Below are 20,772 nucleotides of genomic sequence, written 5' to 3'. Positions count from 1 at the left end.
CACTATCCCCGTGGGGTCCCACTGCCACTATCCTCTGTGGGGTGCCAGTATCATGGTGTCACTATCCCCGTGGGGTCCCACTGCCACTATCTTCTGTGGGGTGCCAGTGTCATGGTGTCACTATCCCCGTGGGGTCCCACTGCCACTATCCTCTGTGGGGTGCCAGTGTCATGGTGTCACTATCCCCGTGGAGTCCCACTGCCACTATCCTCTGTGGGGTGCCAGTATCATGGTGTCACTATCCCCGGGGGGTCCCACTGCCACTATCCTCTGTGGGGTGCCAGTGTCATGGTGTCACTATCCCCGTGGAGTCCCACTGCCACTATCCTCTGTGGGGTGCCAGTATCATGGTGTCACTATCCCCGTGGGGTCCCACTGCCACTATCCTCTGTGGGGTGCCAGTGTCATGGTGTCACTATACCCGTGGGGTCCCACTGCCACTATCCTCTGTGGGGTGCCAGTGTCATGGTGTCACTATCCGCCATGGTGTGCCAGCGTAGCATGCGCCATTTGCTCTATCTCCCATGGCATGTTGGTGTGTGTGTATCTCTATCCCCTGTGACGTGTCAGTGTCATTGTGTCAATACCCCTCTGGTGTGGAAGTGTATCGGTGTGTGTCCCTATGTCCCGTGGCGTGTCGGTATGTCACTACTCCCTGTGTGTTACAACCAGCGTCTTTTCTTATTTTTGTGTTTAGTTGATTGTTCTTCCCCCGCACCTCCGATTAGCACGATTGGCTACGTACGGTGCGAAAGAAGTTTAATATACATACATATTATACTGGAGCAAAGATGGGACGCTCCGCGCGTCTTTTCAGTGCGGGTGGCGGTGCGGGTGGCAGTGAGGGCGAGCGGTGCTGTGCATGTGTGCTCGTGGTTGTTCCGCTGTAGTTGCGTGGCGACCCCCCCGGAGAGGCTGCGGATTCGCATCAGTCGCATCCGTCTCCATGACTACGAGGAGCTGCGCTACCACAAGGACCGCCTGCGCGAGGCCTGTAAGTATCACCGTCCCAACACGCATCGGTGGAGTCACACCTCGCTCATTCCTCGATCGCACCTCGCCCGCTCCTCGCCCGCTCCTCGCTCGCTACTCCCTCCCACCTCGCTCACACCTCGCTGACTCCTCGCTGACTCCTTCCGCCCACCTCGCTCGCACCTCGCTGACTCCTCCCTTCCACCTCGCCCACACCTCGGTCACACCGCGCTCACACCCACACACCTGCATACCCGCGCGTCCCCGGGTGCAAATGAATCCCTGCTCTTGTCCCACGTGCGATGCGTCTCACACTTAGCGGTGCCTGTGGGAGTCATCGTGGTGCCAGGAGACTGTGATCTGGACACCTGCCGAGAGCACATCGAGCGTCTGCAGGAGGTCAGCTCCTCTCTCCTGCTCCTCTCTCCCCTCCTGATGGGATTTGTACAAAATAAATTATATTTTATCAAGAGGGGCAGATATGGAATGGAGGTGTCGTAGTGTCTGCGTGTTTAACTTGTTATGGGGTGATGTGGTGATGTTGGGAATGACCCTGTGATGGTGGCGAGGGTTGACGATTGACACTGATTCCCCACACAGGACCTCCCGGCTGCGGATGCGGGGCTGCCAAGGCTCCTCGAGCACGTGTGTGATTCCCACGCACTTCACGAGCGTCACGCATGTCGCTGTGTGTCCCCATGCACATGACGCATTGTGTCGTGTGTTTAAATATTGTCACTGTGTATGTCAAGTGTGGTTCACGTGTCACAAGTCTCATGAATGCCTCACGTGTGTCTCATGAGATGCATCCTACAACGAGTGGTGTGTCAGGCGGCTAAAATGCAGGGAGGAGCACATTGGTTGACCTGCCAGTCATCTCAGTCAACCCATGGCACGTGACCTCCTGTCAGCAGCGAACTCAAAACGCACCTAGCCTGGCACAGGCGCTGGCGGTCAGGTCGTTGTTGGTGACGAATAGAGGCTGTTGTTTTTGCGTTCACGCAGGAGGGGGAAGGCAGGACGAGGATTCTCTCCTCGCAGAAACTTTCCCCCAAGTGGTGCTTCCTGGACTGTGAGAACAGCATTGGCTCACACACTCACTCACTCACACTCTCTCACACTCTCTCACTGTCACTCACACACTCTCTCACTGTCACTAACGCACTCTTTTACTCTCACACTATCACTCTCATACACTCATTCACACTCAATCTCAATCACTCTCATTCACTCTCATTCACTCTCTCATGCACACTCATTCTCTCACTCACGCTCAAACACTCACACACTCCCTCTCACATAAAGACAAAGACCCCCTGTATTACCTTAACAGGCTGTTGGGACAAGTGCTGTTAGCAAGCACCTATGAAGGCTGGCACGGTACACGAGGGGGTGGGTGGCCAGCACCACGCCTGGCCGCCTTTGTCTCCCCAGGGCTGATATTTACAAACCGCACCAGGGTACTCATTTGAGGCTAAGTTGACCTAGAGGAAGCCCAGGACCAGTTCAAATATTCGCCAGTTTTTGGAAATGAGCGGGTTTGCAGTGCAGTGAGCTAACCATGCACCACTGCTCTCCACACTCGCACACACACATTCTCACGCCTCTTCATCTCACACACATTCACTCTCACTCTCTCACTCATTCGCACTTGCTCGCTCACTCCCACCACGGGGCGGTGATTGCGTGGACCCATGCAGTCTCAAAACAGACGAGCGCCCCAATCTCCGTATGAGAGTTTTGCGGTTCGAGGTCCCGCAGGCCGCCCCGGTTAATATTGTGGTGTGTTAACATAAAACTCAGCATGTCAGTTGACGTCAAAGACCCTGTGATGCCATTAGAAGAGGAATAAGTCATTATTTGCCGTTGTCATGGCACAAATCTGCCAAATTTCTAAAATTATACCGCAAATTACTCGAGTGGGAAACGCAGCAACCCTGAATAAACACTCGAAATAAACACCGAACAGAGAGGGCACTGCCCGTTCAGCACAGCTGACTGTGCGGTGTGTGGCTCTGTTGGTGTGCCTGCGCGTGTGTGTTATCATCAGCTCCATCAAAACTAAGCACCGACCTGGGTATGTTGTGCCATCAGACACTCCACCCCCATAACTCCCAATTGGTGATGGGCAGTTGTGCAGAGTTTTCCATACATGGGTAGTGTGCTCATGACCGACTCTGGTTTGACAGCAGAGGTCTCACTCCGAATCAGTCGAGCGGCATTATATTCTCATCGGCTGCGCAACGCTGTGTGGAAGCTACCTGGTCTGTCGCTCCACACGAAGTTTTGAGTCTTCTCGGCCACGGTCATGCCCTCCCTTCTGTTTGCTTGCGAAACGTGGGCCCCCCTAATGGAACATCTTCGCCTGTTAGAAACATTTAGGCTGGCCTGCCTACGATCCATCCTGGGTTTAACCAGGCTGGATTGTGTGAGGAGCTCACAAATCCTTGAAAGATCTGGACAAAGTCCTGTTGGTGAGCTCCTTCGGCAGGCAAGGCTATGTTGGCTGGGTCATGTAGCCCGCATGCCCAGCCACCGCATGCCTAAACAGCTTTTGTTTGACCGGATAGAGGGGGCTAAACGGGCGTGGCACGGGTTAGAGAAGAGATGGAGTGATGTGGTACAGGAGGACGTGGAGCTGAGTGGACTTTCCGATAACTGGTACTAGCAATGTCAAGAACCGCCTCTGTGGAAGACGCACGTGAAGGACGCTACTGGGCAGTTGGAGGCAGTCGCCCTCCAGCAACAACGTAGGGCAGAGGACTGACGCTCACAACAACGAGCGGAGCGCCGGGTGGATAAAATCACAGCAAGTTGGCACAGTGGGGGGCAGAGGTGGTGCATCGGCCAGTTATCTCAGTCGACCCGTGGCACCTGGGTCTGTCCCATGACATCGTGCCAGCGGGCGTTCGACACTTCACGTGGCCTTAACATGCACATAGCCTGGCACAAGCGCTGTGGTGACGTCACCGCCACTTAGCGGCCAATGGCCGTTGTTGTTGTGCGTGTGTCGGGGGATCGTGCGCGTGTGTGCCTGTGCGTGTGTGCAGCCACATCAGCAGATCGATTCTTCCGCATCGACCGCATGCAGGTACGACGCGTGCGTCCTGCGTAAGTGGACCTCACACTCATCAGTAACATGGAGTTCAGGTCACAGACTTTTAAAGGAACGATGAACAACACAAACGGCTTTGTTATTGAGCAGGCAGAAAGACGCCTCCTTCTTCAACTTGTGGCACTTCTTCAGCTTTGGTTCAACCAAGCCTGACGGCCGACGAGTTACTGCGTGTTGAAACCGGTCCAGAGTGTTTTTTTGTGTTGAACCTATGCTGATTAAATGATGCACTCCCAGAAAGCCGTGTGACTGATGAGTTGTGTAAACATTGGAGAAACCAAACGTCATATCTCGGACCGCATCCGCGAACATAAAGCAGACTTGAAACACGGTAGGACGAACTCCTCTGCCGTGGCAGATCACTGTTGTAATTCAGTGGGCTCACATGACATTGACTTCTCCAAGACGGAGGTTCTTTGCAAGCCAATCGGCTACCATGAGAGATTCGTTCATGAGGCCATCCACATATACAAGCACAGAGACAACTTCAACCGAGAAGATGGATTCTGGCTTAGTAACCATTAGAAAGATATTTTAAACCATTTCGGTTCTTAATTGTATTTTACGGTGACCTTCAGACTGCAGCCCTTTCGCTGGCATAGCCTCTTAATACCTCTCACACCACGGTTAATGGTATGGTTTATAACATGAGTATAACAATTAATAGTATAACATTGTAATGTTTAACATAATTCATAAGGCAATATATAGCATCGTAATTGCATAGTGAATATACAGTATTGTGGTATATAGTTGGATTCATAGAATAAGACAGAGTATAATGTTACAAGTCTAATATTTTATAGTCTAGGTATAGGGTAGTGTAAAGTAACGCATTGTATAATTCAAAGGTGGAATTTGTCTATGTTATACCATGTAGTTTAGATTGGAGGGTATAATATTGTTTTACATAGTAGTCCTGTTTATAGCATAGTCCTAATGCAACTCAGCACACAGCAGCGCACCTTGACTGCGGCACTTGTTTACCTTTTGAAATTGTTTGTTTCCAGCACCCCTCCCTCCTCCACCCCGGCTGATAACATGCTAATCCAACTCTGCTAATCCAACTCCGCCCATACAGCCTTAAAAAGACTCGGTCCTTGCGTGACAGCGTCCATTCAAGCTCTGTCTCCTGGATAGACCTGTTTCTTCACCTGAAGAAGGCCACTTGTGTTGTGACCGAAACGTCGTGAGAATTGTATTGTGTTTTGTTTTATTGTTTTATTCTCATTCTGCGTGACTTTACCGAAAGAACCAAGAAGATGAATCCTTGCAGTCACGAAAGCTTTAAATCGAAATTTAAAAAGTGTGGTTTTGTTTTGTGTGATGGGACAGATCTGGGAGAGAGGAGGAAGATTGTCAGCAGTGTGTTGCATTCCTCATGGCTAATGATGTTGATGGTGATTTCCGCCTGCGTCCTCGCGACTGCAGGAGCAGCTCCACTTCCTGTCGGATGTGTCGGCCGAGGAGCTCTTCGTGCTGGACCCGGAGACCCCGCGCCCGGCGTCCTTGTCCAGCGGGGCCGCGCCGGGCATGCCCGACCTCGTGGAGCCCTCTCCCGGGTAGAGCCCTCACCTCGCTGCCTCCCATTTCGCGTCCCTCGCTCCTCACCTCCTCCTCACCCCTCCTTTGTGCCCTCTGTCGTGTGTGGCCAGGGTGCCGAGCCCCATGTCGGACAGCGAGCTCCTGCGGAGGCCGGCGCCCTCGTGCCGCCCTGCGCTGCTCTTCCCCGCGACCCCGAGCGGATTGCACTTCCCCCTGCGGCGCCGGTACCGGCGCAGCGCCACCTGCGCTCCAGCGGGGGGCCCTACCCCCCTCGTCCCCGCTCACCTCCCCACATCTCCGCTCACTTCAACTCCACTCCACTCAGCTGTCTCTATGCATCCCAATCACCTCTATTCCCCTTTTGTCAACATTCATATCCATTTATCTCTACCCCACCCACCTATACCTCCGTTAATTTGCATCTGCGCTCATCTTCATCGCTATGAAGATGAGTGCTATCCCTATCCATCTCCATCCGTCTCTAGTCCTGGGTTGGTGTTCAGAGCGAGGGGCTGGTTAATTGGGGCAGGATGCCATGGAGAGACAGGGAGGGGAGGCAGGGGCGCTCCTGCGCGGAGCTGTGCACGCGGCTTCATTTCTCGCCGTGTTCCGGGCCGCTGGTAGCCCAGGATAGTTGGGGAGCAACTTATAGGAGTAGTGGTCGTAAGATTTACCCTGGAATGAACTGGATAATTCCAGGGTAAATCTTTTTGCAGATGACACGATACTGATTACTGCTGGCCGCTCTCCGGATGACGTGATTGCTAAGCTCCAGGGTGATTTCAACAAACTACAACATCAGCTAGTTTCTCTTAAACTAGTCCTGAATACCTCCAAAACCAAGGTGCTATGCTTCTCTCCGGGACTAAAGCAGGAAGTTATTTTTCCCAAATTACATTCCTTGAATAATTATCAAATAGAGCAAGTCAAGATCTATAAGTATCATGGGGTCATCCTGGATTCAAAACTTAGTTTTGAAGATCACATTGATTATATTGGTAAAAAGACAAAATAAAAAATTGGTTTTCTGTATCGACACAAGCACTGCTTCCCCCCAATGTTCCGTTTGGAATTGATAAAAGCTACCATACTGCCTCTACTTGACTACTGTGACATCGTGTATAAATCAGCCCCAAGTACTGTACTGAAGAAGCTTGATTCCATCTATCACTCGGCCTTAAGATTTGCATTGAACTGCCCATATAGGACTCACCACTGTGATCTCTACATTGGGTCAAACTTAACATCTCTTAATGTTCGACGGCTTTTGCACCAGATCTTATTTATTCACGATGTACTTACAAAAAATTCCGCAGACTACCTACTGGATCTCCTCTCTGTTTTCAAAGAACAAATTTGACCTCAGGTCTTCGCTCATTTACCAGCTTCACATTCCCTATTGCCGTACAAAAACTGGAGGAAGGGCCTTTACTATTGATACCCCCAGGGTCTGGAATGCTATTGCCAATAAACTGCAACTTGAATCACTACCTATGAGATCTTCACTCAAACCTGCTCTAGAGGAGTTGTACAACCCTAGCTGCCACGGCTATTCAGTGGCCTAAAATATGGCTCTAGATTTTGGTGTTATAATTTATTTATGTATGATCACTGTTACATTGGATTTATGGCTTTTATTTTGGTGATTTCGAAAATATTTTTTTTTGTTTTTGGCCATGTTTTTGTTTATTGTAGTACGGAGTTAGACTGATGGCTTTAATCTTAGTTGTCTTGTGGTTGTTGTTGTTATTTGACTTGCATCCCACTGGGATTTTTGCACACAGCGTTGGAGTACGGTGCTATTTCAGGAATATTTTGATATTTTTTTCCTGTATTTTCTGTTTGCACAGTCACATAATCACTTTAAGATGTTTTCCTGCACCCGATTCAAGAGGCGAATGGCTCACAGGGCTATACCAAATAAACGAACTATGAACTATGAGAGGGATGTATACTGGATGTGATGTGCCGGATACCGGAAACATATATTGTTATTTCCAGCACCAGGCATTGCCTGCCCCCCCCCCCCCCCCCCCCACTGCATCTCCACAGGGCAGTTGGGTTCCACGTGCCCGGCGCACGCCGCAGGCTGTCCAGCGACGGCTGCTGCGTGACGGAGCGACTGTCCCGGCAGCACAGTGCGCCCCCCGCGCCCATGAAGGCGCTCACCAGGTGCTGCCACCGCTCACCACATACACCCCACACACAAACAGTCACCACACACACACTCACCACACACCACACACAAACAGTCACCACACACACTACACACAAACATCTTATTTGGTTCTTTCGGTAAAGTCACGTAGAATAAGAATAAAATAATAAATTGATTTATTTTATTTTATCAATTTATTATTTTATTCTCATTCTACGTGACTTTACCGAAAGAACCAAAGAAGATGAATCCTTGCAGTCACGAAAGCTTTAAATCGAAATTTACACACAAACAGTCACCACACACCACACACAAACAGTCACCACACACCACACACAAACAGTCACCACACACCACACACACACAGTCACCACACACTCACCACATACACTCACCACATACACTCACCACATACACTCACCACACGCACACACTCACCACACGCACACACTCACCACACACACAGCACCACGCCCGGCTGCCTTTGTCTCCCAAGTGGTGATGCTTACACACTCATTCTACGTGACTTTACCGAAAGAACCAAAGAAGATGAATCCTTGCAGTCACGAAAGCTTTAAATCGAAATTTACACACAAACAGTCACCACACACCACACACAAACAGTCACCACACACCACACACAAACAGTCACCACACACTCACCACACACACAGTCACCACACACTCACCACATACACTCACCACATACACTCACCACATACACTCACCACATACACTCACCACACGCACACACTCACCACACACACAGCACCACGCCCGGCTGCCTTTGTCTCCCGAGTGGTGATGCTTACACACCACACCAGGTATTCATTTGAGCGGGAATTGAACTCTGGTCGCCAGGTTCGTGGCGCAGCGTGCTAACCAATGCGCCACCGCTTCCCTCCCCCCCCATACACTCACCACCACCATTACATACATCATCGCTATCACACACACCCGGGACTAATGCGTCTTTCATCTCTGCCAGGTTGGCCACGTCGACTGCCACGAAAGGTAAAGCGCTCCTCACTCACACAGAAGACAACGATCCCCCGTGTAGCCTTGACAGACTATTGGTGCAAGGGCTGTTTGTGAGTACACCACACGAGGGGGTGGTGTGGCCAGAACTTGCGCCCGGCAACTTCCTTTAAGAAACCTCAACACACGTGCGGATACGAGGAGGAACCTCGCGATAGCAGAAATATGGTGCAAGTGTGGGGGCTAATGCCCTCCCCCTCCTATCCCTCTTCCGCCCCTTTTTGCCGGGAAGCCGCCGATCAAGTGATCGGCCTCGCCGCATCCGCGTCCTCTCTGTGGGGCATGACACGTGGCTGGCTCTCCACCGCCACGCGTTATGTTGACTCACCTCCCCCGCGTAAACCACCACTCACGCTGCGGTGGCTGCGTGGACGCGCACAACCGTACCTGCTGCTCACCACGTGCACGCGCAGCCACCCGTACCTGTTGCGGTGGCTGCGTGCACGCGCGTGCCTGCTCGGGTTGCTTGCCCCGACTCGCGCTAAAAATAGCCGTATGAATATGCACGCGCCCCTCCCGCCTCCCGTGGGATCGGCTTTAATCCGCTGTGCCAACACGCACGACGAGTGCAAGCACGCGGCACAGCTGCGGGGCTGTTAATGAATTACTGCCCCTACGGCCTCACACCCAAACACGCTCGAATTACGTACCACGCGTGCTGATCTTAAAGCTGCATTGAAAAATTTGATACTCCGACCGATGCTTCTGTTGTTGTGGAGTAACTCATGCAGCCAGCTATGGCTCTAGGATTTGGTGTTACATGTTACTTATGTAGTTTATTGTAAAAATTCAGTCACAGTCCTTGTGATCACTGTTACGTTGCAATTATGGCTTTATTTTTTAGTGATTTGGAAAACTTTTTTGGTTTAGACATGTTTGTTTTGTTGTAGTACGGAGTTAGACTGATGGCCTTAATGTAAGTTTTTGTGGTTGTTGTTTGACTTGCATCCCACTGGGATTTTTTGCACACAGCGTTGGTGTACGGTGCTTTTTTCAGGAATATTTTTGCTGGTTTTTCCCATGGATGTTCTGTTTGCACAGTCACATAGTCACTTTAAGATGTTTTTCTTGTTCGTGTTTTTTTTGTTTGTTGTGGTTGCACCCGATTCAAGAGCCGAATGGCTCACAGGGCTATACCAAAATAAACTGAACTGAAACTGAACTGAACTGAACCCCCAATGCGGTCGTTGCTGCGTAAACACACTGCGTAAAATGCGCTGAGTAAACCCGCACGCGATCGCGCGCACGTGGCAAAATGACGATCGCATTGATGATAATATTCGCGCGTTAATTCGCCGTGCAAACACGCGCGGCGAGCGCAAGCACCGGGCACAATGACGATCGTGTCGATGATAATATTCGCGCGTTAATCTGCTGCTCAACCATGCACGCGAACGTCAGCGATCGTTTATGATTGAATACTCGCCGATCGTCACACGTATGCACGTACTCACACCATCCCTACGCTCTCCCCACACACACAGAAACCACGCGGCATCGTTGCTCTGCTAAAGTTTATTAATGGGGTTCCTGAAGAAAAGCCTTACGTGGCCCGGAGCAACAAAAAAAAAACATCTAGCGAGCAGCGTCCCACCTAGCTGTACCCAAACCCTCCGGGAATCCTCGCGCTATTCCTCACCCCACGGGCGTACTCACGGTTCCTCAAGGACGTGCTGGGAGGCGAATGGACGAGGGTCCAGGAGGTCTCTGCCTGGGTCGTGTCCTAGCTGCGCTCGCCAGCGTCACTCGGACGCTCGAGCGGCTGGAAGTCTGGCTGGTTCCCTCGCTGACTTGAGGAGACGAAAGCCACGTTTTTTCTTTTCCTTCCTTTTATCCTCGCTCTTCACAAATTCCTGGCCAAGTTCTGTTACCCTCCCAGCCAATTGGGGCGCCTTCCTGTGCCCCTCAGCATCATCCCTAATCTGCGCAGCCAATCGACACTTACCCGTGCCCCCCCCCCCCCCCATGGAGAGTCACTAATGCGCGAAGCTACTGCTCCGCACCCTCCGACGACGCGTGTCCCTTTTTTCTGTATTCATGAACTTCCCTCCCACCTGCTCTCGCGCGCTGCTGTTGCTGTATTTTTAGCTCTAGCCCGCTTTCCAGGTGTCTTGCTCTCCCCACGGCCCTATTCCCCTGTGCTGGGTGCGTGCTCATCGCGGTTGCTCAGTGAGCTCGCCGTGGCCATACAATTTTAAGTTAATCCACGGGGCCGCAATGCAATTCGGCCTGGGGGTGGGGAGGGGCAATCTCCTGGCACTGAGAAACCGTGGGAAATCCCCACGAGGGGGCCCTCGGGTAAAAACCCAGGGTACCAGGTGACCCCCCACGAGGCCCTACGTGGGGGTGTGCGTGTGTTCGTGTGGGGGTTGCGAGGGGATAGCAGCGCCGGCATAGTTGCTCCGTTGCTGTGGAACCACACATGCATCCGTTAGTGTCAAACCACACAGGGGTGTGTGCACAGAACACTCGGCCTCTGTGCAATATACAAAATGCAGCAGTTCTTCAAAAACTCCACTGTGGTCTTCTTGTCCTAGGGCACCATCATATAAATGTGAGCAAATTTGACCGACTGCTAGGGACAACAGTGAGACAGGGACACAGAGCTGTGGACCGGTAACTTCCTCTTCGGACTCATCAGCACTGTGGGGACTCCTCATGCACGGTTACTAGAGGCAGATTGTGCAGCAGTGAGCATCGGTGACTGTACTGATGAGTCATAATAAGGAGAAAACCGGACTCCACTTGTCTGTGTCTGTTACTGTGATAGGTTTTCCTGGCGCGTGCATTTGCTTTCTGGGCTGAATGTCTCCTCCCTCCTCCTCCCCTCCCGCAGCTCTGCTGGACGCTGCACGGCAGGGGTCGCTCGAGAAGGTGAGCGCTGGAGCGCCGTCACCGCACCCCGGACACCGCACCCCCTCGCTGCCCTGCGCCACGCGAATGGGTTGCGCAGTGGGCGGGGGCACGGTCATAATTCTGAGGAAGAGCCCAAGACTCGGAGACCCCAACAATAACGATGATGACGACTTGCACGCGTGATGCACCCGAGGAGGAAACGGGAGGGAGTTAGCAAAGGAGCGAGCCAAAAGAAGCGACTCTCCCACTCGCAAACACACTCAACTTACTCACTCGCTCACCCAATCACTCGCCTATCTGCTCACCTTCCCTCTCACGCACTCGCCCACCCACTCAGTTGCTAACTCACTCATTCACCCACTTACTCATTAACGCACCCACTTACTTACCCGCACACTCACCTACTCGTGAAAGCATGGCGTGGAGGAGGAACGTGTTGAGGAGAGAAAGCGGAGAGGGGGAACAAGCGGAGTTCCCTAGAAAGTAAGTTGCAGAGCGAGCGGGCGGCGAAGCGGCCTAGGTCCTTGACCAGGCAGTGCACAGTGGCGCAGCTATCAAGGGAGTGGGCTGGGCGGTGTCCGCCGTGGGCAGGAGGCTGAGCGACACTGTCGTCTCTTTTTTGTTTCCAATCGCATTAGCCTGTTTTCCCTTCAAAACCTATAATCTCTATCAGACACATGATGGTACGCTTCTATAAACAATTTCGTTTATTTAAAGCTACCGCCATAACATTTCTATCGCACATATTTGTGATCCAGAGATAATATTATTCGACAAAATAATTTATAGCATTTGCCATCCTGTGTGGTACCGATTAGACATGTTTTCAGCCAATGGCTCAAAGACTACCCGCTGTCTCCTCCCGTGCGTCCCGCCAGCTGATCGATGCCCACTCGCGGGGGGCCGACCTCCTGGCCCGTGACTCTGAGGGGCGCAGCGTGCTCCACCACGCGGCTGCTGGGGGCCACCGCGACCTCGTCAAGCACATCCTTGAGACCGGTCCGTTCTTCCAAGGTTCACCATGGCCGTGTTTTGCTTTGCTCGTGCTGAAACCGGCTTTTGGAAAAAATCTAACAAAGGCCAAAGTGATTTCCGTCACTGAAATGAGCATCGAGGAGGTGATCAACTTCTGTTCACTACCCTTAGGCAGTTCTGCAAATTCCTCATTCCTTTGGTGGGGGGTGAGTCTCTTCATGGGACAGTCACCATTATTGACTGCTTTTGGAAAGCTGAACATGGTAATGAAAAATTAAGTAGCGGTGAGCCTAGAGGTGTTTAATCTGTAGGTGCCACGTGGTTGAGAGACGCGACAATTTACCGGAAATGTCCAACAACTGAATCGTGCAGAGAAGCACGGAGAGATGCACGCTGAGAATGACATTGAAGGGTGTGACAGGAGTGTGTGTGGGGTGGCAGTAGTGTGTGTGCTGGGGTGGTGGTGTGGTATTGTAGTGTGGTGGGAGGATCATGGTGTGCTCGGAGCGTTCGTGGTGTTGTGGTATGGTGGGAGTCTGCGTGATGCGGTGAAATTGGGGCGTGCTGTTTTTGATGCGCTGCTGTGTTTCCAACAGGGCCCCTAGAGCTATTGGATGAAACGGAGGCTGACACGTACGTATACACAGACACACGCACACGTAATGTTGTGATATTGCAATGGTGTTATGGTATCATTTGATGTTCTGATGGTGTGATGCGTGATGTTGCTATATTGTACTTTAATGTTGTGATGCGTGATGGCGTGATGAGTATACAGTGATGACTATGATGAAGATGACGATGTGTCGCGCAGAGGGAACACTGCTCTGCACAGTGCTGCTGCTGGGGGGCACCGCACCGTCTGTTACTTCCTGGTGGAGGCCGGGGCCTCGCTGCTCAAAATCAACTCCAAGGTCCAATCCAGTACCCTACCCCAACATATCCCCTCCCTCTCTCCCCACCCCCAGCATTCCCCTTCCCTTCTCCTGGGACGGTGTGCCTCTGGGAGCTCTCTTCATGTTCATCGCCAATTAATCACTGATGTAGCCCAATGGAGACAGAAACGGCACATCATCATTAATCATAAAGTGATGCATAGGTTAACCGATTCTTATGCTCGCGGTCTGTGCGGGGGATCTAGTGGGCGAATCGGTGGTCTTGTCGGGTGTAGATGCTGTTCATTTATATGTCACGTGACCCCTGCCGCCGCTACAGATGCTACACATCCACCACGATGGGAAATAAATGATCGATTATTGCAGCAGAATGTCATCCCGACTGCAACGACGAATCACCAAGGAAGAGAGGGTGAATCATTACATCCCTATTCATCATCATCGGCATCCTCAGCAGAAATTATCATGTATTTATTATCTCCTTTTCCTAGGGAAGCCGTATCGAGCCTGAGTACTCTTCACGTGAGAAGAACTCAGAGATATCCCGTCCACGCGAGGGGGTTACACTAAAGCTCAGCACAGATAGATCCAACACATTGCTGACAGTTCAAGCCTACAACACCTCACCTGGCGTCCCTACACAGTCTCCCATCCATTTATTAACCATGGGACCTTTATTTGCCAGTATCAAAGTATGACAAATAAGACTAGGTTTTACCCTTTCTGGCAATAGAACAGGTGTTAAGATGTTCAAACACCAAATATCTTCATTTTCCAAGGAAGCAAGTCTGCATTAACCACACGTACTTGCGGGAAACATGCAAACAAAACACTGTACTGTCGCCTTTTGGTGTTTTCTGGTCTAATACTGGTGCGACTAGGCCATAAAGAAAGCTGTCTCTGGCGTAGGTCAATCAGTTTCAAAGACCATGCATATATGATTCATATATGATCAGAGCATGTTTTCTTTGCATTTTCACCGCAAGTCCGTGTGGTTAATGCACACTTGATTAATTGCAAAATGAAGATATTTGGTGTTTGAACATCTTAACACCTGTTTTATTTTTCAAGTATTAACTGGGTTGAACCCTGCTCAGCTTCAGATATCAAATAAGATCGGACACATTCAGAGTTGGCTTTGTGGTAAGCACTGACCCTGAGCAGGAAGCGTGACCCTGTGAGGCTGCAGCGGCTGGTGGTTGCTTGCAACTCGGACGTCTTGCAACTGAATCGCCTTTATGGTCGTCTCTCCAACCACCGTTTGCTCACAGTAGTGATAGACTCTGCTTTCATCTGGTGGTATCTGGTTTTAGAGTACAGACAGACTCAGCTTGGATGCATTAATCTGCTCTGCGATTTGTCGCCCCGAATTTACATCGCGTGGGCATTTAGACGAAGAAGTCGCAGGAGATTATGGTTGCACAATACAGAGAGGGATTTGGGTTGCCCGACCGATCGCTTGAATTTGCTGGCACTTGTGCCGGTGCCGCTGCAGGGGGATCTGGCAGGAGATGTGGCGCGTGAAGCCGGGGAACTGGAGCTCGCCGCCTTCCTTGAGAATCGGCAGCACCAGCAGATGATCACGCGCGACGACCAGGAGACGGCCGTGTGAAGACCACCGTCCACCATCACCACTGCCACAATTACCGACACTAACCACCGCCACCACTATCACCGCCACATTAACTATCACCTTGACCACCAAACTTTTCGTCACCACCACCTCGCGGCCCCAGCAGCCGACACTAGCGCAACCATCACCATCGTGAGCGCACCAGCAATGATAGCACCAGCTCCACAAACTCCACAAGCAATAACCCAGCTCCAACAGTGACACCACCGGTTTCATCAGTGCCACCCGCTCGGCACGGTGGCCCCGCGCTGCTGCTCGCTGGACTTGCCCGGTGTTGGGTGCCGCACCGAGCCCCGCGGGCGAGTTCTTCCGTGGAGCTGAGATGACTTCTTCTCCAGTCGCCGCGACAGTGAAACTCCCGCCCGCCCGCTCATCTCACGTTGATTTCTCAGCCCCGCTCCTCCCCACCGCTTCTTCTCCCTGACTCCCCCCGTCCCTCCCCTCTCCCGGCCATGTCGCCGTGTCGCCGTGTCTTGTACATTCGTGAACCCCGATCTCGATCCCTCCTGGGTCTGACCATGAAACGGAGATGATCTTTACTGAGTGCGTCCAGGTAACCATCCTGGTGGTGCTCTCGTTGCCTCACCCTGCTCCCCCGTCCCTCCCACCACCCCCGACTCTTACCGCCAACAGCGCTCACCTCCCCCGTGCTTCCTGGCGCACCGCGCCACGTGCCGTGACTGCATGACTCCGTGACCTTGCGTGACCCCCCCCCCCCCAGTGCCGAGTGTGTGTACATACCGAGGGAATGATGGTCGTGCTCGTTTTGCATATTGTGCGTGTGAAACATCCTCTTGAGATTTTAAACTCGACATTTTATATATTTCTGACCGGTGATGATGGAGGCTGGCGTCGCGTGGAGTGCATTTCTACGGTGGGCGGCGCGCGTCCGTGGCCGCGCGCCGTGCGTTTGTAATAAAGCGACGCCGTGTTTACAGCTCCGCCGCGCTCGCCGCCGCCGCCGTGTCCTGACTCCCGCCTCAAGAACACCGACGGGAAGCCACCTTCAGCACGACTCTACTATCAGTAGTAGCAATAACAATGTCGCCTTGTAACACTGCGTCGCCGCCGCACATATTTCGCTCGCTGTCGTAGAGAGGACAACTCAGAGGGACGCGGATGAACCACGGACAGATGGTCTGCGTTCCTCTATATATGAAGGTGTTACCGACCAATTAATGAGTGTTTACTTGTGGGAGAAAACTGGAGCACTCGGAGAAACCCCACACGTGCGAGAATGAAACACTGTCCCGTACAAATGGAACAGGTGGAGTCCACATGTTTGCGGGACCACCTCCTCTACACCCACGGGAAGGGAGTCTTGCAACGTGTGTGCTCCACCAACCTCACTTACCTCCACAATGCGGGATTACAGGCCGCCACGTGCATAGCCACCACCACTGCCCAGCTAGAAACCCGAGTACATGGGGCATCTGTGGCAGTGTTGCGGGTTTAAGTGGGGAAGTGGGATTGGGCGAGGAGAGTCATATATCTGCTCTAGAATAGAAACTTACAGAAGACGATAAATGATCGTGACCCTGAGGCCCCTCGCGATTTTGGTTTGTGTTGCTTCCTCAATTCAGAGGGGTCATCTCGCTTCACCTGCCCCCCACACTCCGCTTCACCTGTCCGCCAGATCTTGTATCACTGTCCCCTACACCTGGCTTCACTTGCGCCACCCCACATCTCATATCATTGTCCCCTACATCTCTCTCCACTTGCCCCCCACATATTTCGTCACTGGCTTCCACACCTCGCTTCACCTGCCCCGCGCTATCCCGGTCGCGAGGCGCCGGACCTGCGCTCGGCTCCCGCAACGGCAGCGCATCAGCTGCAGGAATGTGCGCTTGAACTCGCGGATGCAGAGCGCGTAGCACGCGGGGTTCACGGCGCTGTTGACGTAGCAGAGCCAGTAGCCCAGCTCCCAGGCGGCGTGGGGCACGCAGTCCGTGCAAAACACGGCGAGCAGCACCATCACGTTGTAGGGCGTCCACGTGACGATGAACGCAAGCAGCACGGCGGCCACGGTGCGGGTCAGCTTCCTCTCGCGCCGCGCCCGGGCGCCGCCGAAGCTCCCGCTACGCCGCGCCGCGCCCGCACCACCTCCCCCACCCACTCGGAGCCGCGGGCCGCCACTCGCCGTCTCTCCGCTCGCCTCTCCGTTCTCGCTCGACAAACGACGGCGGCGCGCACGGCGGCACCGCGCGGGGGGGACGCGAGGCGCCGCTCCCGGGCCGCTCCCGCCGTCGACTTCTTCGTCTCCGGAGCCTGGGCTGAGTTCGGGGAGGGAACTTCCCCGACGAGATCTGCAATCCATCTGTGCGGCGCCGTCGTGCCCGGCCGCGTGTAGCTCCAGCCGCGCGCTCGGCGCTGCTCTCTCCCCCTCTGCGTCCCGTTCACTCGCGGCGCTCCCAGCGCTGCGCGAGCGGCCATCTCCAGGCCATTGGAACAGCACCTTGGCCGAGGCCATGAGTCTCACTGGGCCCTGTGGCCGCTGCTGAGGCCGCTCGCCCGGCTGCACGCGGCACCTGCTGGCGCGCAGGATGTAGAGATAGAGAATGCACATGACGGCTACAGGCAGGTAGAAGGCGGCGATGGCTGTGCCCAAGGTGGCCGCGGGGTTAGAGAAGAATTGGATGTAGCAGGCGTCTTGGGGCACGGTGCGCACCCCCTCGACAAACTGCCAGAGCACGATGGCCGGGGCCCACAGCAGCAAGGATAGCAGCCAAGCGGCCGCGATCACGATCGCGGCGGCGCGGGCCGTGCGGCGAGCCGGGTAGGTGTGCGGCCGCGACACGCACAGGAAGCGGTCGCAGCTGATGATGAGCAGGTTCATGACGGACGCGTTGCTCGCCACGTAGTCGATCGAGAGCCACAGGTCGCACAGCGCAGCGCCCAGCGGCCACGCGCCCCGCCACACGTACACCGCATAGACGTTCATGGAGAAGGCGCCGATTATGAGATCTGCGCACGCCAGGCTAAAGATGAAGTAGCTGTTGACCGTCTGCAGCCGGCGGTTGACGCAGATGGATATGATGACGAGCGCGTTTCCCAGCACCGTGAGCAGGCTGAGCGCGCCCGTGCCCAAGAAGATGAGCGCCGAGCGCGGAGCAGCCGAGAAGGTCGCGTTCTCCGTGAGCAGAGGCGGTAGGGACACGGTCTCCATCCCGGAGTGGCCACTCACTCCCGCGGACGCGTGTCGCAGAGAGTGGTGCAGGCGCGCATTGGAGTCCCCTTCTCACCAGCCAGGGGTACAGGCGCGGGCAGAGGGCGTCGGCAGAGGAGCGCTGCTACTGATGCTGCTTCTGCTGCTGCTGATGATGATGATGATGATAGCTATAATCTTACGTTTAATCTGGTTAGCTATCCGGAAAAGCCTCACTGATTCTTAAGACTCCTTTCAGCAGGGTCCTACTGCATTAGGTTGTTGGCTAATTCCATTAAAAAGAGTTCCGCTTCGCGTGGGAGGAAATCGGAGGACAACCGAAGAACCCCTACGCAAATATGAGGAGGGTAACACGCAAATCCGCACATATACACTCAATAATCTATGTCTCTCCTGAAATATCTTGGCCGCCTCGTAGACAAATCTTACAACACGTGCTATTCGCAGGCAGTCGCTGGCCTAAGAACGAACCACACTCGAGCCCACTTGGCTTCGGAGATCTCGAGATCCCGGCGCGCCTTCTGGGTGATTCGGTGGTGGCAGGGCTCTGCGGGGAAACTGCGCGTGGGCGCAGTGTGGCGGGCGCGTGGCTGGTTTATGCATTTCATGGTGTGGACTTTGGGCCACATTGCAATAGTGAGAAAATGAGATATTTGGGGATTAGCCAATTATGCAACTGCTTGCATAATACGGCCCTCGCGCAGCCTGCCTGGCTCTCGGTGGCAACACTGGGGAATGTTGTAGCTGGAGAATCGGGTCCCGCGCCACCCGGAGCAACGGAGTCACCTTGACGCCGTGCAGATCGGGTCACTGGTTTCCATCGAGGAGGGTGAAACATTATTCGGCTTATTCGAATCGATGTTCCCCTGTTGAAATTTGAAGGCGTTGGTAATTTTCCAACTTTCCAAACCAGAACAGTTGTTTCCTGTAACAGGCACTTTACTATAACAATTCACCTGCAAAATCCCTTGAGATGAAACATTTTGTTAGCGAGGATGTCCATGTCGATATCCTCCAGAGATCAATTGAGCGGATACCCTATCGCCAGGAGTGGTGTGAGGAAGCAATATTACGGCGCAACCTTTACCTGTTTCAAAGTTATTATAATATCTTCAGAATACCGGTGATGCGTGTCTCCTTCACGTGTCCCTCGTCAGACTGAGCGAGCTGCATTTGCTCTTGTGAGAACTCCACGAGGTTTGGGAGTGGAGGACGGCACGGGGCGCGTGTGAGATCACCTATTCATCCGCAGGACCCAAAGCGTCACGTGGCTGAGCTTTGCCCCTTTGGGCTGCAACGCAGCCGCGGCATTTGGCTCGGATTCCGAGCGGGAGAAGTGGCAGAGGATCAAAGATGAGGGCGCTCCACACTTACGCGGGCTCATGGTTCATCCATGCACACCACGTGAATCTATCACACCACATGAACGTCACCACACCGCGTGAACCCCACACGCCACGTGAACCTTTCACACCACATGAACCTCACCACACCGCGTGAACCACACACACTTCATGAACCTCACCACACCGCGTGAACCACACACACCACATGAATCTCACCACACCGCGTGAACCCCACACACCACGTGAACCTCTCACATCACGTGAACCCCACACATCACATGAACCTCATCACACCGCGTGAATCCCACACGCCACGTGAACCTCTCACACCACATGAATCTCACCACACCGCGTGAATCCCACACACCACGTGAACCTCTCACACCACATGAATCTCATCACACCGCGTGAACCTTTCACACTACATGAACCTCACCAAACCGCGTGAACCCCACACACCACGTGAACCTCTCACGCCACAGTAACCCCATACACCACGTGAACCTCTCACACCACATGAATCTCACCACACCGCATGAACCACACACACGTCATGAATCTCACCACACCGCGTGAACCCCACACACCACGTGAACCTCTCACGCCACAGTAACCCCATACACCATGTGAACCTCTCATATCACATGAAGATCAACACATCTCGTGAACCCCACACACCACGTAAACTCAAAACACCGCAAGTTTCAAGCGTATTTTGTTTACCCAGATGAGAACACAAGACGCGTTTTATTTGCAACAATGACCAGGGTCTCGATTTAAAGCTTTCGTGACTGCAAGGATTCATCTTCTTTGGTTCTTTCGGTGAAGTCAGGTAGAATGAGAATAAAATAATAAAATAAAACAATAAAATGCATTGTTTTTTAAAACAATACAATTTAAACAATACAAGTTATTATTTTATTTTATTATTTTATTCTCATTCTACGTGACTTTACCGAAAGAACCAAAGAAGAAAAAGTGACCAGGGTCACCAAAACGTTCAAAGCAAATAAGTTTAAATATTGACTTAAAGCTTTCGTGACTGCAGGAATTCATATTATTTGGGTCTTTC

At 52.9% G+C, this 20,772-nt stretch overlaps 2 protein-coding genes across 5 annotated transcripts in view; one reads left to right on the top strand and one right to left on the bottom strand.

The window, feature by feature from the left end:
- LOC116945674 (diacylglycerol kinase zeta-like) overlaps positions 1 to 16,125 on the top strand; it is a 49,818-nt gene extending 33,693 nt beyond the window's left edge. For 3 of the 4 annotated variants that reach the window (XM_076069521.1, XM_076069520.1, XM_076069519.1), the window contains 14 exons: positions 891 to 994; positions 1,292 to 1,371; positions 1,573 to 1,617; positions 1,978 to 2,044; positions 4,023 to 4,063; positions 5,519 to 5,649; positions 5,743 to 5,856; positions 7,685 to 7,804; positions 8,779 to 8,804; positions 11,665 to 11,702; positions 12,563 to 12,683; positions 13,256 to 13,292; positions 13,438 to 13,573; positions 15,051 to 16,125. In XM_076069521.1, the coding sequence (XP_075925636.1) occupies positions 891 to 994; positions 1,292 to 1,371; positions 1,573 to 1,617; positions 1,978 to 2,044; positions 4,023 to 4,063; positions 5,519 to 5,649; positions 5,743 to 5,856; positions 7,685 to 7,804; positions 8,779 to 8,804; positions 11,665 to 11,702; positions 12,563 to 12,683; positions 13,256 to 13,292; positions 13,438 to 13,573; positions 15,051 to 15,167 (1,177 nt within the window). In that variant the 3' untranslated portion in view covers positions 15,168 to 16,125. The remainder of the gene's footprint in view (positions 1 to 890; positions 995 to 1,291; positions 1,372 to 1,572; positions 1,618 to 1,977; positions 2,045 to 4,022; positions 4,064 to 5,518; positions 5,650 to 5,742; positions 5,857 to 7,684; positions 7,805 to 8,778; positions 8,805 to 11,664; positions 11,703 to 12,562; positions 12,684 to 13,255; positions 13,293 to 13,437; positions 13,574 to 15,050) is intronic. The other variant, XM_076069522.1, reaches the window with a different exon arrangement.
- A 300-nt stretch (positions 16,126 to 16,425) lies between these two features.
- LOC116945452 (muscarinic acetylcholine receptor M4-like) lies at positions 16,426 to 18,731 on the bottom strand. The gene has a single exon (XM_032959762.2). It carries the CDS (start codon positions 18,352 to 18,354, stop codon positions 16,948 to 16,950), a length of 1,407 nt encoding a protein of 468 aa, XP_032815653.1. The 5' UTR covers positions 18,355 to 18,731; the 3' UTR covers positions 16,426 to 16,947.
- Between the last annotated feature and the right edge of the window lie 2,041 nt (positions 18,732 to 20,772).

Source organism: Petromyzon marinus, chromosome 24, assembly GCF_048934315.1.
Source record: "Petromyzon marinus isolate PM22_M1 ecotype Great Lakes invasive population chromosome 24, UKy_Petmar_22M1.pri1.0, whole genome shotgun sequence".
Taxonomy (NCBI): domain Eukaryota; kingdom Metazoa; phylum Chordata; class Hyperoartia; order Petromyzontiformes; family Petromyzontidae; genus Petromyzon; species Petromyzon marinus.
This window is presented reverse-complemented; position numbering and strand designations above follow the sequence as displayed.